The sequence below is a fragment of the Eucyclogobius newberryi genome, unplaced genomic scaffold (genome assembly GCF_026437365.1).
Source record: "Eucyclogobius newberryi isolate DKJ021-1_F unplaced genomic scaffold, fEucNew1.0.hap1 SCAF_1, whole genome shotgun sequence".
Lineage (NCBI taxonomy): Eukaryota > Metazoa > Chordata > Actinopteri > Gobiiformes > Gobiidae > Eucyclogobius > Eucyclogobius newberryi.
In genome coordinates this window covers 26,013,250-26,031,688 of record NW_027315723.1, presented here as the reverse complement: position 1 = coordinate 26,031,688, position 18,439 = coordinate 26,013,250, and the positions used below count along the sequence as shown (strand labels likewise).

Below are 18,439 nucleotides of genomic sequence, written 5' to 3'. Positions count from 1 at the left end.
CTCTCTCCCGTGTGTTCATTAATGTCTCTGCCTTTATGATCCCCTCCAAGAGGCCACAACCTAATCAAACAATCAGTGTGAAACCTACCAGCTCTTTTTCTCTATGTTCTTCCCATCTACAAGTTAAATACCATGCCATTGCAATATCTGCAAAAGTAGCAGCTTGGTCCATCATTACAGTTCTCGGTAGGGAAATGAGGCTCTCAGAAGAGTAAGTAACAGTCTGCAGAGAAGCCAAATCAAATGGGTAAGCAAGAGGGAAACCTCAGTGAGATTTTTCCACCTACTTAACTACTCCACAAGTCAAAAGGAAGAGCTGCCTGGAATATATTATTGTCTTATGCCTTCAACTCATTTTGAAAGAATGGAGAAGAAACTCGGGTAAAGAAAAACTATTCAACTGGGGTCAGAGCTGAACCGAAGCTGAAGTGTAAGCACTTCTACTGAGTCTTGTCTTTTCTCCAGATTTAGCAGTAACTTTACCCGTTTTGACCCCAGCTGTCCACGTTGGGAAGCAAGAAAGCTTGCCGTGTTACCTGCTGAAATCCACTCTGTCCAGCAGCTCTTGTCTCTTCTTGTTTTCTTTTTCCTTTTTGATATCCCCCTCCTCGTCCTCAGGCAATAGATCGTCATAGGGGAGGTCATCAAGGTCAACATCACCTGGCATGATAAACCTTCAAAACAGAACACACAGCTTTACCTTTGTTTCTTATAAGATTGCACAAGGAGTTACAAAAAAATGAGCATAACATCCCCATTAACGGTTTAATTTCAGGATCTCTCATGTGCTCTGGTTCGAAATAAATTCCAATACTGGTCAAATGCTGATATCTTTAGTCTCTCACTTTCAGTTGTTTAAGACCAACCAGACAAGTTGCAAAGTGCACCTTTAAAAAATATTCACATATCCAAGTATAGGGCTTGGGCAATGTTAAAGGTTAAATGGACAATTTTTTTGGCCCAAATCTGAGTCTCATTTCCTCGTGGCGTGGACTGCCGATTAGTCCTGCCACGTATCAATCATAAAACTCACCTACCGCTCACCTGCAGCCGCGTGCGGGCTCATCCCCTGAGAGCAGCACGTTTGCCGTGTCTAAACGCATTGATCTATCATAATAGTTCCCTCAGTGTACGGGACAAAATGAAGACGGAGAAAGACTGTTCAAGCTGACTCAGAAGAAGACGGAAATCTACGGGAGACGAGAGATGTGATGCGATCCGTCGCGCTAATAAACAAACGCACGTGTGTGTTGTATCAGTCCGCACGGGGGAGTGCGCATGCGCACTTCCGCCTGCGTTCTTAAATCGCCGAAAAATCGTCCATTGCGCCTTTAATCTCAAAAGAACAAATCAGAAGTTTTTACATTTGTTTAGATCTTTCAAGCTGTAATTTATACCTTAACAAATATTTTGTTCTGAAAGTTTGGAAAGGCAGTTTAACAGTTCTTTATTTAGTGCGCTGTCAAGTAAGTGTAAATGCTCCAGGACATGCTCAAAATACACACTGTGAACTTTATTTTTCCAAATAGTTAAAACTCCAACAACATTTCGAGACAGTTGAAGCTCTGCATTTCCCTGTTCCTCTCACCTGCCTTCATCTTCCCTGTTCCCAATGGCCACCAGCGCCTCCAGGTCCGTCCCTTTGAGGCCGTACATGAGCAGCTCTTTGGCCGCGTCCACGTTCTCCGGGACTCGCTCCACACACTCGTGCAGCACCCAGGAGCGCTTTCGGATTTTACTCTGGGGGCGACGCGAATGGGATCGAGTTCAGTCAGAATGATGGGGACAAAATGAGATAAAGAATTAGGACGAGGAGAGTGTGTAAATTCGCAACAAATTGGTAAAAATGATGCGTGAAATAAGAGTAGGGGGGATTGCAACACCCACTCGGCTCTACTCTATTTCTGCAGCTACTATACGCAGATAAACACCTTGACTTTAATAGCATTTTTCTATCTACATCTATACCCTCCCCTCTTATTATATTCTTTTCATTTCCTGACATACATTTCTCAATTTTGGCTCAATCTCTTACCAGATAATCTTGAATGGAGGCGATGCTCACGGTGCTCTTTCTCCACTGTCTCTGGTACACAAGGTCAGAGTCCAGATTGTAAGCGTGGGCTAGAGATAGGGCCTCCCCATATTCTTCATTGTCTATCTGTGGATAAATACAGGGACGAGTTAGTATAATGTTACAATTATGAAACTACTGTACCTACTGTAGTACTGATGTTTAATGTTTTGGTTTAAAAGAAAAAAATATATATCATTCAATTTACCACCAGAGGCGTTTCATGTTCAAGAGGACTTTTCCCGCAATCAATTATTAGCAGCGAAAATGAGAATCTACATTTAACAGGGTTGAGTAAAAAATGTAATGGTTAATATCAAGTGTATAAAAGAGTCCTGAAAATGTGTCATTTAGCTTTTTATAATTCATGTGCAATACTGTTTTACTCATATGCAATACTGTGACATAATGTCAATCATCCTGGTGCAATATTTTCTATCCATATAACAGCTGTAAATAAGTTATTATTATAAAGATTATAAGAGTTATTTCTAAGTTATCTGTTTTTAGTATTATACTTCTGTGCCTATGTTGCAACACTGTAATTTCCCCCATTGTAGGACAAATAAAGGTTATCTTATAATGATTAAAGATATATCGGGGCTGTGAAATATGGCGATAAAAATTGTATCGTTACGCTGTCATTTTTTAGGGGTTTTGACACATTGTGAGTCACTTTATTTACTTTTCCGAACCAGACCTATTGGTTTGTCCCGGTAAACTCAGAGAGAGCCAATTACTTAATAATTACTCCCGTAGATTTTTGTCCACTTCTGCGTCAGCTCGAACTGTCTTTCTCCGTCTTCATTTTGCCCCGTACACTGAGGGAACTATATTATGATAGATCCATGCGCTTAGGCACGCGGAAACGTGGGGACGAGCCTGACGCGGCTGCAGGTGAGCGGTAGGTGCGTTTTATGATTGATACGTGGCAGGACAAATGATTTATCCACGCCACGAGGAAATATGATAAAAAATTTGCTGAAAAAAATCGTCCATACCACCTTTAAGTCAGGATAAAGATACTAAATGTACATGACTCGTGATAAATCATGATCTAGCCAAGTGTTTTTACCTTATCGTATGTTATAATTAGCTAAACCAAAAAAGTTGTTGTTTTAAGTCAGTAAGTAATGTGTAGATAAAATGCAGGGTAGATAAGTGAAGATCACCATCTCTGTGTTGGAGTTCAGTCACTTTAACCAGACTTCCTCGAGTTTGATAAGAAAAGTCCACTGTCAATGTCCATGTAAGAGGACAAAATGCTTCCTTATCTCATTGATTTGGCTGATACAATTGCAGCAGCAGGCTAGGTCATAGCCTCTAAAAACTAAATGAAAAGTAATGGGGCTTAGTTAAGCAAATAACAGAGTTTGCAGATCTACACAGCTTTTCATTTGTTGTCGCGCAAATCATCGTTGATTCGATTTGGAAAATGTTTTGAATTTCCATTTATCCCATTTGAGAGCAAATATTGGCCTTTTAACTCCATTAAAATATATCATATTTGTATTAAAAGATCAAAGTAAAACACATCTAAAATGTATCAAATGTGTAATATGGGTGTTTTATTGTGTGTATTTTTTACAATTATTAAAGTTATTGTGGAAATAACTGAATTCCACAGCCAAACAATGTTCAAGAAATGTCACCAAAATTGCCATTCCTATTTATAGTATTTTTAGAGGTGTGTACAGAATACATTTAATATTCAAGAAAGAATATTGTATTAACGAAAATATGTATATCACTGTATATCATATTGCACAGGTTTCTTCATTGTGCCAGTAGAAGCTCCAACATGTGCACAGCAGTGGCAGGCCCACTCCTTTCAGATTACATATGTTACATCTGAAGTGAAAAACAACAGGAGGAACACGGTTGGAAAAGCACAATGGCTACACCAAGTGCTACAAAAAGATAATAGTGATGTATGACTGGGTACCTCTCCACTTTTAGAACTGATGGCGATGACTAATGGTGCCTAATGATGATGACAATGATGAAGAAGGCTGGAGATGATGGGCCATAAAAATGACTGATGAACCGTGCTCAAACTTGGGACCATGGAGCGGCGATAGCTCCCTCTGTACTTTATGACGGAGCATGTTGTTGTCTTTGCAGCAATTTGTACGTGAGCAAGCAGCGACGGCCATATTTCTAACGCAGCAATTAGCATTTCTGAGAAGCTCCTGGGACGGAGAAATAGCCTAAAAACGAGACTGAACATCTTGCTTGGTTTAATTTTCGACACCCCAGCACTTCTGGAGTCGAGCCAACAGAACAATAGCCGTTCACTGAGCTGGCGTAGGATTTATTTAGTCAAAGGTAAAGGAACATTACGCAAATTGGACTGTAATGCAGTCAGTGGACATGTGGTTTCATGTGACATCCGACAAGGACTGCGAAATGATGTAGCCAAAAATGTGCATGTACTTGATGCTAAGTGCGATATACCTCATTGAGTAGAAATGAAAAATGCTGCTTCACATTGATGTTGGCAGTGAAGTAAGCAGATTTAAATTAACTTCAAAGCAAATAAGCACTTGCAATGCTAGTCTTCTAATTAAAAACAGAATGGAAGTTATTGAACATATATAATCTGAGCGGACTTATGTTCAGATCAAACAGGCGTCTCAGCAGGACAATTTCTCAAAGCAAAGTGTGGAGTTTCTCTAGAGTATTGGCCATGTGTTTAACGAGCATATTTTATGACTTTTTAAGTACCAAACAGAGTATTGTGCATTAGTGGCACACCAGCCTCCTACCTTCCTCTGGTATAGTTCCTCTGGTGTGGTTGACCTCAGGCTAACCAGCCGGTAGTTCTTGATTACAGTGCATGGGCGTTTGCGTGGTGGTGCGAAGCGCTCCATCTCGGTCACATAATACAGGCCCTGTTTAATGTAGCCAAAGTACCGCGCCTTGGCCGAGCTCTCGTCGTCTGAGTCAGAATCTCCTCCATCATCAGCGTCCTCGTCTTCACTGGACACAGTATTCAGGCGCCCACGCTTCTGTGCCAGCTTCACTTCACACTACAAGACAGCGGGACAGCGAGAGGTGGACATGAGAACTGTCCAAAGGTTTGGACGATAAAATACACAAGGCAATGCATGTAAAACGAATTGACAGCCCTTCAAAAAGGCTATTACAAAACAACGGTATAAACCCAAACTGTCGACAATTAAAAACTGTATGGGAATTATGGATGGAGTGTATGAGATGGAGATTCTCATGGAAGTTTACAGGTACATGTAAAAAGACTAAATCAACATACTTTTTGAATAATACTGCAAACATATGGTCTTAATCATAAACCACAGCTGGCTGACAATATTACTTTAATGCAAATAAAATCTATCTGTCTCTTTGGTCACACCACTTGAATTTCTGCCCAGAGTTAAATTCTAATACCGTACGTGTTACCAGAGGGAAGATCTGTGCTCTGCTTTTTCTGGTAAACTGTTTATTTACTACACTCCTGCTGGATCAGCAGCCAGTCCCAACACAAAACCAAGGTCACGCTACCAAACAGAAAGTTTCCTACACTTTTCATGTTTATACAGTAGATCTACAATTTGATCTAGAGAAGAAAAAAAATAGTTGGCTATTTTTCAGCTGCGAGCTGCAGCACTAGGCTGGCTCATATTTTGTGTTGAAGCCTCTTTAGGTGTAAGCTTGCGGCAGACAAATGTTGGTCCCTCCAGCAAAGCACTGCATCAGAACAGAGGTTATGAAACATTTAGCACCTGTAAAACATTCAGCACCTTTATCAATCAGGCAGCTTGCATAACACCTCTTACGCCTCTCAAAACAACATACACATAAGGTCCTGGTTCAAAACTAATTCTCAATACCTCTCATTGTTGCAGCTGATGAAACCTTTCCTAAAAGCTGACATCTGGCTGCTTAAGAATATTATTTTCTCTTTGCAATCAGATAACATACAAAATAAAGAAATGAAGGCTGGAAAGAAAGAAGAGGATGATTTGATATCAGAGTTTCTCACTGGGGAGACAGCTCGGGAGCAGACATTTCATCATCACAAGCTTTTGTTGAAGATTACCATATACACATACGGCCATACATACCATACCATACCATAAATGCACTACAAGCTGGTAAAATTAAAAATGCTTGGCTGAATAAAATCATTACCATTGTATTTGTAATATTCAGTAAGTATTCAACAAAGTCCAATTCAACAACAGCTTTGCATACAAATTAATTTCATATTCTTAAACATTTTAAATGTTCACGGGTCAAAGACAATAAAACCACAGGAAGCTGAAGAATAGTGCAGCACTTTTAGAACAATAGCAGATAATCTAGGGCAAGAAATGCTTCCAAGAGTGTCCCATATGATTTGCTGTCCAAAAAGCTGCAATGGCATAGGAAAGGTATTTTTATAGTTTTACCTCAAGACTGAGAAAGCCCCCATTATACGCAGTGGTTAATCTTGGTGAGGGTTCGAACCACTCGCAGGATTTTCCCAAGAGGTTTCGGAGAGTTCTAACTGAAGAGACGGTGACCGAACCAGAGCAGCGGGCCAGAATCATGACATTATCACTCCACCAGCTCACATCCACCAGTGGGTAGTACTGCTCCTTATCTGAAACACAAACAGACATGTGATCAAGCGGCACCAGAAGAGAAAGAATATGACATTTTAATTTAAATGTGTCACAGCCATAGTGTTTACTTTACACCATTTTTTTCTAATCCATCAGACGCTTTGCTTTGGAGCAGTTTGCAGACTTGCTGTCCCACTCCATCAGCACATGAGGACAACGTGAGGGCAACATGAATTTATCACATGTCGTGCTCAAGATAACACTCAAGAGTGTTTTTTTCATACTCAACTTGTCACAGTTGTCATTGAAAGTGGCCCGAAACTGTCAAAAAATGGATAGTACCGTTGCAGACAAGCAACAGCCCAGACGCATACAGAAAAGTGCGGACAGAGAAGGGAGGCTAAATGTTTTCATGCTTGTACACCCAAATATCTGTATAATTCAGTGGACCAGACATGGCAGAGCTGTTTGTATTGTATCCAGTGTGCAACGCTGCGTCAGCAACAACATCGACTCTCTCCAGCCCCCTAAGCCAAACTACCTTTTATTTTCTTCCATCTCTCCAGCGACGTCTTCAACTCTGGGTTGATCTCCTCAAATCCTGGCTGCAGGGACGATGGAGGATCAGAAAAAAAAGAGATTAAAAAGGGAAAAAAAATAATCTTTCAAACCCAGTTCATACAACCCTCATAATATTCAGAGCAGTGATGAACGCAGACCGACACTGCAGCATGAACATATGTAAGTCTCTCCTAAGCTATAGTTTATTGTCTGGGCCAGAGCTACAGTAAACCACATTAATGCAGTCAGTCAAGCATCTGATGCAGAAGCGCAGGACAACTACTGCATTGCACCCAGCGAAAGTAGAATAAGCCAAGCATAAAAGACAAATGGCTGTGAGTCATATTGTACCTGTTGGTCCTGGCTCCACGTGGCCCTCTGTCGGAGAGAGGGGACGTCCCAGAGAGAGAGGCGACCGGAGAAGTGGATGACCGCCAGCAGGGTGCCATCGGGGCTGAGGTTCATGCGGAAAACACCGTCCTGTAGACAAAAATAGACACGTTATGTTCCAAAACGCTTGTGTCCTTTAAAAGCAGCAGAGATGAAAAGAGTGGTCTGTACCATCTCGTCCCCTTGTCTGGAGAACAGTCTAAAACTCGGCATCCGGAAGAATCCTCGTTTCGGATTCTGTCAAAAAAGTTCCAAACAATAATGTATAATAAAGAAATTTTGTGGTAACTCACACAGCATTGATAGGATAGAAGAGATTACTATTGCAACAACACATCATCAGTAGGGTAAAACTAACCTGTCTCACGACGGTCTAAAATTTGAGTATATAATTTATAGTCTCCTTAATCCCTCAGTCACGTCTTCCGAAGAGGAAGTAGAGACCGGGGACTCGGAGGCTGGCTCATCCATCACCCAAGCTGAAGTCACTGAGGTTGTTCGCAAACTCCTCGGTGGCAGGGCTCCGGGGGTGGATGAGATCCGCCCTGAGTACCTAAAGTATCTGGATGTTGTAGGACTGTCTTGGTTGACACGTCTCTGCAACATCGCGTGGCGTTCGGGGACCGTGCCTCTGGACCGGCAGACCGGGGTGTTCAAGAAGGGGGACCGGAGGGTGTGTTCCAACTACAGAGGGATCACACTCCTCAGCCTCCCGGGTAAGGTCTATTCCAAGGTACTGGAGAGGAGAATCCGACCGATGGTCGAACCTCGGATTCAGGAGGAGCAGAGTGGTTTTCGTCCCGGTCGTGGAACACTGGACCAGCTCTATACCCTCCATCGGGTGCTCGAGGGTTCATGGGAGTTTGCCCAACCAGTCCACATGTGCTTTGTGGATCTGGAGAAGGCTTTCGACCGTGTCCCTCGGGGTGTCCTTTGGGGGGTGCTCCAGGAGTACGGGGTCCGGGGCCCTTTGCTCAGGGCTGTCGGGTCCCTGTATGACCGGAGCAGGAGCTGTGTTCGCATTGCCGGCAGTAAGTCAGACCTGTTCCCAGTGCATGTTGGACTCCGCCAGGGCTGCCCTTTGTCACCGGTTCTGTTCATAATTTTTATGGACAGAATTTCTAGGCGCAGTCAGGGGTCGGAGGGTGTCCGGTTTGGGGACCACAGGATCTCATCTCTGCTGTTTGCAGACGATGTTGTCCTGATGGCTCCATCAAACCCGGACCTGCAACATGCACTGGGACGGTTTGCAGCCGAGTGTGAAGCGGCTGGGATGAGAATCAGCACCTCCAAATCCGAGGCCATGGTTCTCGACCGGAAAAAGGTGGCTTGCCCTCTCCAGGTGGGTGGGGAGTCCTTGCCCCAAGTGGAGGAGTTCAAGTATCTCGGAGTCTTGTTCACGAGTGAGGGAAGGATGGAGCGTGAGATCGACAGGCGGATCGGTGCAGCGGCTGCAGTGATGCAGTCGCTGCATCGGACCGTTGTGGTGAAGAGGGAGCTGAACCGAAAGGCAAAGCTCTCTATTTACCGGTCGGTCTACGTTCCTACCCTCACCTATGGTCATGAGCTTTGGGTAGTGACCGAAAGAACAAGATCGCGGATACAAGCGGTCGAAATGAGTTTCCTCCGCCGTGTGGCTGGGCGCTCCCTTAGAGATAAGGTGAGGAGCTCGGCCACACGGGGGGAGCTCGGAGTAGAGCCGCTGCTCCTCCACGTCGAGAGGAGCCAGCTGAGGTGGCTCGGGCATCTGTTCCGGGTGCCTCCTGGGCGCCTCCGTCGGGAGGTGTTTCAGGCATGTCCCACCGGGAAGAGGCCCCGGGGAAGACCCAGGACACGCTAGAGAGACTATGTCTCGGGATCCCCCCGGAGGAGTTAGAGGAAGTGTCTGGGGAGAGGAGGTCTGGGAGTCCCTGCTCAGACTGCTGCCCCCGCAACCCGGCCCCGGATAAAGCGGCAGAAGATGGATGGATGTATAATTTATAGTGAAAATGCTAAAAAAAGAGCCAATTAAAAAAAAAACTTCCTTAAGGGTGATATTTTACAGATATTTAATTTTTTCTGATAATTAAACCTCCATTAAGACATTTTTAAACACATTTCTTTTGGATTAATTATTGAGATACTATAGAGATATTTATTTTTGGTCAATATCATCTATACCACACTAAAATATGTTCAATTCATTCATTCTTTTTCTATCCCTTGTTGCTGTTAGGGGTCGCGGATGACTGGAGCTTATCCAAGTGACAAAATATGTTCATATTAAACTTATATAGAACGTTGTGATATTGACAGAAACTGAAAAATAATCTGCTTTGCCATTTTGTATTCATGGAATGTCCCTACACATCATGGTATGCGCTTACAGTGCTGACTTCGTCTTCGTGGCAGGTGACTTGCTTATAATGTGGAAATCCGGACAGAGCCCTCCATGCCGTGATCCCGTTGCACAGGGCTCTGGACGCGCTCTCATCTCCGGCCTCGCAGCCCCCCACCAGCAGCAACCTCAAACACACAAGATCATTATTGTCTGGTGGGATTTGATTAAGAAAATCAGCAGCTGAAGAAAGTGATTGTGGGGTCATCTTCGAGTCTGGGTTCACACAAGGCTAATAGACCATTCGTGTTGTAGAGGCACCATTTAGAGGAGAAGTGAATTCAAATGTTACTCATCAGTTGGAGGAGTTTATGCCGGGAATTAATGGCAAAGCCCAGTTAAGACGCAGACAATACCACAATGTGACCGCAGAGGCCCGTAGGTCTGTTTTTTGCAGTGAAACAGAACTTAACTGCAATTGTGAGCTGCAGCACAGGGAAGTGTGGATGAGACAGGGCTTTCTGGCTCAACACTGCCCCCTGCTGAACAAATTATACTGAGGAAAATGCAAAGTCAGACTTCTATATATGAAATTAGACCGATTTAGAAACCTATTTTTCTTGGACTTGGAGATGGATGTGCAATCATTAAGTCATCCCACCGGAAAATCAGCTTATTTAAAAAGGAGAGAAGATGGTTAAAGTCTGTGCTACTCTGAACATGTGGTGGGGGATACCCTGCCCTGGTCCACAAAGACAGTTTTGAGACAATCTGTATCTAATCCAGTGAAGGAATTGTTACAAAGTACAGTTTTTGTTATTTGAGAGTGGCTCCTACACATTACCCTTAAAACATAAGCATTACAGGTAGTTTACCATAGTCCTGTAAGAATGTATTTCACAGGAAGGATAAAAGACCATCGTGCAACAGTGCTGTTGTTTCCCACACTATGTGTGGGAAACAACACCCACTGCATTAATTGTCACATTCACAAAACACAATTTTCACCCATGTAACACCTTGAAAGGTAAAAAAGGCAGTCACAAAAAGCTTAAGCTTCTGCTCATGCCTGCCCAAGGATTTTTTTTTGTTGTTTGCTTGATTTGAAATGTTATGCTGTCCAGTAGACAAAAAAATGAATTAAATGTTAAAAAATTCCCAAATTGTCTCAACTATATCATGGTGGGGCTCGCTTAACCAGCTTCACTGGGGGTTTATTCATAGCTTTCAGAGTGATGGAAAATAGCACTGTTGCCATAAGAGGTGGGCTATATAAAAATATATATATACAGTATAATATTGTGAATGTTGTTTTCAAGATATGCAAAATTTGAATACTGAATATATTGTTTATAGTAAAGGGAAAAAAAAGAAAGAAATACTAATAGAGCCGATAAGAAATTGATTGAAAAATTAAGAAAGTAAACTCAAATAACTCAAATAAATGTATATGGTGTTATTTCTGTACTTTTGTTACTCATTAAACAGACATTTCACATTTGTCTGATAATTAAACTTTAACGTTTAAAGACATGTTTTAACACATCATTTCTGAAGGATTGATAATATTGTATGACTGAAAATATTGAGACATTTTCTGGTTACCATACTGCAGCAACTAACGATTGAACACATCTTTTGAATGGTCAAATGTCCTCAAAATGTCACTTATTACCAGAAAGTTGAAAGAGGTGAATAGATTTGGGAGTTAGTTACAATAAAAGAAGAAGAATAAAAGATGTCATGATAGCACTAGAAGTAATTTATTAGATTCATGTGTGCGCATACAGAATAGTGTCAAGAAATGTTAATACTTTTATACTTATACAATAATTGCTCCATCTAGTAATAATGACAAAAAAATGATCAAAACACCCAACATCTGGGAACACTGCTGTCTAAGTGCTATCCCATCTGTGTACTGGATAACTGATTAACACTTGCTTCCTGCCTGAGAAACTCCCTCCAAAATGCGCTAATGTGTTATTATAATGCTAAATATTATGTCCCAGGTCTCCACTTTCTTGCCCATCTTCCATTCTCTCTGTTGCTGACCCATTTTTCACGCAGGAATCATTAAAGTTTCATCTCATCCATCAGTTTGGCAAACACTTGACTGAAGCTGCCAAAAGCCATTATGCTGCCAAACCAGAGCACCACCATGGGGCAGTGCCGGTTTTGTTTAGCGTGTCAGGAGGAGAGCCGTGAAAACACCAGGGTCAGGTGCAAGTTTAGACATAATTAATCAAGCCCTTAGGAAATTACACGGAGAGGGCCAAGGACACCCCGGGCTGCGATAGGGAAATCCAGTGCATTTGCATTAAAGTGATTTGTTTCTGCCCTTTGGCCTCACTCCATCAAGGGACCATCTTATCCATGTTCAGTTGTTACAAAGAAGTGCTCCTTCATCATCTAAAGCTATAATTCTCCATAGCACAATTATAAATATTATAGACTTTCACAAGCTTATCAACCAGCTGCTGGTCTCTGGTGTCGAATGAGACGCGATACACTACCATTAATTGTAAATTGGTATGTTTATAGAGTCGTTATCTCCCTTTGTCCACTCAAACGGCTTTAAATCAATTAAAAGTACAGATATAAAATATTACATTCATAGAAAAGGTGCACAAATCAATCTGCAAAACTTAAAGATAAAATATAATGAACATGCTCTGCCTCTTACTGTCATTCATGGACATACATAGGTGAATTAATGCACAGTGGGTGAAATATTTCAAGTCCGACAGTGGTTCAAAGAGACAGGAGACACAGGAAAAGTATATTTACCTCTGACATGAACAATCAAATGGTACAAAATGGTATTACCCATTGAAGTATGATAACGTAGTGCAACTATCAGGCAAAGAAATGTCAACAAGGATCGAGCAGAAGGTGTTTTAGTTAAACTAGAGAAATTGCACATCGTGTTTGACATCCATTCTTGTCACTATTCTTTACAACTTTTGAGCTACTTTAATGATTTCTACAATATCTTCAAATGTACATCCAACCAAAAACTCCTAAGAAAACGTATGTCTCATCCCTAATCATTATTGTGTGTATCAAAGGACAGACTGGTTTTGAACCCCTCCATCTATATTCAGTGCAAAATGTGATCAAAACATTTAACCTTTATATCTCAGCAGGCCCTTACATGCCAAATAAAGGAGAGCCGTTTCGAATGTGGGCTTCACTTTGGGCCCCCTGATTGAGAGGTTCCAACTAAACAAACAAAATTTACTCGCACACACTGCCATCCAAACATCACAGTAATTCCATACAAAAAGAGAAAAGACCTGCATAGTGAACAATGAAAGTGCTTGTAATATTATTACCAAGAACCAACTCTCTAATATAGCTGAAGTGAAGACAGATACAAAAAACAAGCAAACACAAAAACAAATGGGGAGATACAAAAGCACCAAATAAACTTACCGGTGTCCTGGATGATAGATGACCGAGGTGATGCCATGAGAGTAGTGGCCAGAAAAACTGAAGCTGTGGTTCTCCCGGAAGTTCTGATTTGTTCCAACACTGGGCAGAAAGGAAGAAGGCAGTTAGATGACAATGGCAATATCAAACAAATTAAGACATTAACGCCCATGTACAGTTAATCAACAATGCTAAATAATTTAGGAGAAAGATGAAAATAATAATAATAATGATGATAATGATAATGATAATATGGAGATTTAAATTCACACTGTAATTGAATGTGACATCGTAAAATATGCAATCAAATTTAAGTGGACTATGTAAATAGTACAGAAAATGAAATGCCATTAGTTTGGATATCTTTTACAGACAATTAATTTATCAAAATTATTTTATTTTATTTTTGCTATGACAAATGTTAAGGGATAGAATCTGGACTACACAATTACATAGTGTGGGTAACAGCATCAATCATAATTACATGTTTGGGATACCGCCTCTGATTTAACAATTTTGTACCCAGAACATAATGAAATAGTCCTCAAAATCTTCTATCTGAAAAAAATATTGTGTGTAATGTGGTGCCAGAGGTTCCTGTACAAGGAAAACGGTTAGGTCAAATCGAGAAAATACAGAAGCCCTGGGTAAAATCTGTGCTTATGACCTGGAGGGAGCTAATAAAACAAGCTGGTTGGCTTATAAATAAAAGTTTTGCACTGAACTCCATTGACAGCTGAAAGCAAAAGTGAACCCTGGTGTGGTACGATTGTAATGTTAAGTGCATGCTGTTTTGTGTTTACACTTGTCCAAGTGAACCGTGCTAACTAGTTTGAACTAGTAGGACAGCTGCTCCAGAGTAAAAGAAAATCAAATGAAAAGTTTTGTTACTTTAAAATAATATTTTGTCCTGAAACAGGACTTTTTTTTTAAGGTATTAAGGAGTTATTATAACCAGGAAATGAACTACTATAAGCCTCTGATTAAATTTAAAGCATACAAAACTATATACCGGTAACTGTATTACTAATCCTGACAACAATATAACTAGGTACATCAAAGGTAAATGGGGAAACAGAAGGAAATGATGTCATTACTAATGAAGTGAATTAAGATTCTTATTTTTCCCATATGATTCTTTTCAGAAATCCAACCCCCAAAAAGCTGTTGGACCAGACCTCCACCACTTTAAGACACGGAGAACAGACCCCCCGTCTTCACAGGCATTTTTAAACATGGCATGTCCAGGCCTGCTTCAAGTCGTCCATCATTGGCCCTGTCCCCAAGAAGCTGTGGATCACTAGATTTAATGCCTACCCCACCTCAAGCCCTTCACCTTCCCCCTGCTGGACCCCCAGCAGTTCGTCTAAAGAGCCAACAGCTGTGTAGGCGATGCCATCAACCTGGCTCTCCACTTCATCTTGCCGCATCTGGACTCCCTGGGATCCTATGCCAGGGTCCTAGTTGTGGACTTCAAGAAGAGTTTTCCCTCTGCCACTGGACTCGGACTGCCACTTAAACTACAATTGAATCAATCACTCACCTCACTGTTCACTTTCTGCGCTACATCTGTATATTTAACAGTACATTTCATTTTATTTTATATATTGTTTTATTATTGTTCAACACTGTATGTTGCACCGAATCACCAAAGCAAGTTTCTATGTTTATGATTGTTTTTCATTGGCTATGGCAATAAACCTTTTCTGATTCTGATTCTAGAGCTACAATAATGACTGGCTAATGGGACACAGTAATCCTGTTACATTTTCATAAAGACAGTTGCTTGATTCATCTTACCTCACTAGATAGCTCTTCAGTCCACCTCTGTATGTGATCACTAGCAGCTCGGCAGACCACTGTGCACTGGCTGTGTACTCCAGGAAAATCAGGCCTGCCACAGCACAGCTAAAATCTCCCGGAAAACTCACCTCCTGAACGTAGAAATAAATACAAGTCAGCTGTAATGTCTGACTGATGTAGCTGAGAAGAAGAGCTATGAAAATGTGTATTATCATCCATCACTTTTTGATTTGTACAAGGGCAAACAACAGGCATACATCAGAGCAACCTCAGAAAACAGTGGGAAAAAAGAAAACAATGGCATGAGAAGCCAAGGGAAAAAATATAAGAGACTACAGGAGACACAAGGTGATAGGGGTGGATTTAAGTAGTAGTTAGTTTATTTTTTTATTTTTTTAATACAACCCGGAATAGCTGTGATTTGGCAGAGTGTGCACTTAACGGTAACAAACAAGAAAATGGGTATAGCTGAGGAGTGTAAGTGCGGTAGCAGACGATGTACAAAGTGGCATAGAGCTCTAAAGGAATGCAGATCAGAGGAGGAGCGAGACAAGAAGAAGCCGGGCAGAGGCGGGGGATGACATGCCAGATAAAGGGGAGATGGAAGTCATGATGGACACCATAGAAACATGATCATAACAGGTTCAAACAGGGCAGCGGGGGAGGGAGATTGGTAAAGGGAGGAGGGATTTGACCCAAAGTGGCAGATTGAAGAGGAAGGTCTACAGAGGATGAGAGCAGCGAGTGAAAAATTAAACAGGGGTTGATGGCAGCGAAAAGAAGAGCAGAATGGATGACATGTGCACGAGTGGAGTTAAAGGAGTATGAAGTGAGAGAGGGTCTAGATAGTGTCTGACAGAGGACATTCAAAGGATCATGGGAGCAACAATGGTGTCAGTCATCTTCAGACTGATGTGAACCATCTGAAAGTGGGCTACAGAAATGTAAAAGTGATTAAAAAAAAAAAAAATCCTATTTCACAAAAGTTATATCAAACATTACATAAAATCTTATATGTCCTGTTTTTTCTCTATTAGGGGTTACTCGTACCGGTAATTCATATTCGGCCAAGCAGTTATCGCCTTTAGGAAAGTGCAAGGGCTGAAGTGCACCGATAAATCGACTAAACGGGAACACTAGCTCACAGGAGTTCATACTGAAAATTGTGTATGTAAAAAGGACGAATAAATTCACAATTAAATGACGAATTACGGTTTTCTCCCAGCGGTTGTCCATATACATATCCTTTAGAGTCTACAGAAAATAATGAATTGATAAATAAAAGCCACAGTAAATATCAGCTTGAGAAGCCAGAGTCTGTCAATCCTGCAAGTTCAGCCTTGGGGAAGAATCCAAAGTAATATCTTTGCAATGTAATATAGAAAATGTGTTTGTCACTGCAAACCAGACAACAAAGTACACACCATGGAAAAAGACCACTTTTCAGACCACAAAACTGTCACGATTTAGATTAAATTAAGTTGACTGGCATGTTTTCAAATACACAAACGGTACTTTAAGAAAATGAGGAAGACATGCAGTCCTCCGGAATTATTTCCAGTAATTTCACGCCCAACAATAAAATTACACTAAAACAAAAGAAAAGAAAAAAGGAACAAACAAACATTGTGTAATCTGATGCTCAAATTTGTTGATTATTTGAATCAGATAGATCTTCTTTCAAACAGACCAGTGCAGTGTTAACTTGACCTTAACACTGCACTGGTCTGTTTAAAAGAAATAACTTGGAAGACCAACTTTAATGATGTTGCACTACACAGAATCACCAAAAAATCTCTGCATTCTTTTCAAAGGTCATGCAGATTTGGAGTGAGACAAAGTAATTACCGGAGGAATGACAAACAGCTCACTGCCCATAAGGTCGAAGAGTCGCACGGTGCCAGTGCTGTCGGCGTAGGCCAGCAGGATGCAGTCATAGCTCCAGGCCACACGGCGCCACTGCGGGCACGGGTCCTTGGGCACTTTTTAAACAACAAACACATATATAAGACTTGAACGTTTGCTTTTGAAACACACAAGCGAGTCTATGATGTGGCTTCCAACTAATGTGTGAAGAAAATATTGGTTATTTTTGACAATGTCGCATTCAAAACAGATCACGGCTGCAGCTAACAATTATTTTGATAATCCATAAACCTACCGATGAAGCTTAGCGACCCCACAGAAAATATGTACTTTTTTTTCCATCACAAACATGTTTCCTATGTCATTTGAAGTAATTTACTGCTCTGTCCAAGTCATACAATGCCTCTCTCTCAGCAATCATGATTTTTTTGGCCTGTACGCTTTAGTAGACAGGATAGTTTAGCATGAGAAGGGGATAAGAGAAGGGAGGACATGCAGTAATTTTCAGAGCCAAGATTCGAACAACCATCGGGCAGCACAGTTGATGATCATTTCAATAACCGATTCGTAGCGATTAACTTCGGCCCTAAATGAGATGGTGTATTTAGTTTACAATGACATAGAAAAACAGAAACCTTGGACACACTATGAATTTGTGGCTTTTGGTGAAATTGTCAACTTCAGAAATATGGAATACATTGAAATTCCAGTTTGTTTTTGCAGAATTGAGATAGATTTAATTGCGTATTGATCTTGCTGTACATTGCATTATGGTAGCTTTGCCAGCACACACGGCCCTTTTAGTCTAGATGAGAAAACTGTGGGAATAATCTCCGGAGCCCTGATGATGAATACTGATGAAAAGGAGGAGATCTAATGCCATACATCAATACCGCATGTCCAGGACCTCATCCAATTCATCTGCAATAATGTAATGCATCTCAATGATTGTCTTTCAAAAATGAGCACATACAGTTGGACTCTGAGGGAGACGGAAAGGGGGGGGTGAGTGAACCAAGCTAGAAGAAAAAGAGCACAGAGATCGTAAATCCATCTTTTATTGAAGTATAGGCTACTGTTTTAGCCCAGTGCTGGCTCAGCAGTGCTGCGACTGTAACCATATCGAAGTGATGAAGCACACTGCTGCCACTTTCTCCAGGATTCACTGACAATACTTCTCTAACTCACAAGAAACCACTTTCATGCCGTTTCTCCTTTTCATAAATCACAACATAATAAATGATGTTGGCCTTTAAATCATACAGCATACTCACCAAGTGTTGAAACAAAGGACAAACTAAAATAAATATTTAAATATTTAAGTCACTTCTGCATTAACACAGCAGGAAACATAATATACCACCACGGGCGCTGTGTGTAGACACACATGCAATAAACTTAGGAAAAGGAAGTCATGTTTTT

At 41.2% G+C, this 18,439-nt stretch overlaps 1 protein-coding gene across 1 annotated transcript in view; it reads right to left on the bottom strand.

The window, feature by feature from the left end:
* Nucleotides 1–18,439, bottom strand: part of nbas (NBAS subunit of NRZ tethering complex) — a 177,435-nt gene that overhangs the window by 154,237 nt on the left and 4,759 nt on the right. Inside the window, exons 7-18 of the mRNA XM_072441583.1 lie at nt 17,000–17,133; nt 15,149–15,282; nt 13,352–13,450; nt 9,963–10,101; nt 7,768–7,833; nt 7,558–7,686; nt 7,187–7,250; nt 6,490–6,683; nt 4,843–5,106; nt 2,036–2,161; nt 1,589–1,740; nt 537–674 (exon numbers count right to left, since the gene is read on the bottom strand). Coding sequence (XP_072297684.1) covers nt 537–674; nt 1,589–1,740; nt 2,036–2,161; nt 4,843–5,106; nt 6,490–6,683; nt 7,187–7,250; nt 7,558–7,686; nt 7,768–7,833; nt 9,963–10,101; nt 13,352–13,450; nt 15,149–15,282; nt 17,000–17,133 — 1,639 coding nt within the window. The remainder of the gene's footprint in view (nt 1–536; nt 675–1,588; nt 1,741–2,035; nt 2,162–4,842; nt 5,107–6,489; nt 6,684–7,186; nt 7,251–7,557; nt 7,687–7,767; nt 7,834–9,962; nt 10,102–13,351; nt 13,451–15,148; nt 15,283–16,999; nt 17,134–18,439) is intronic.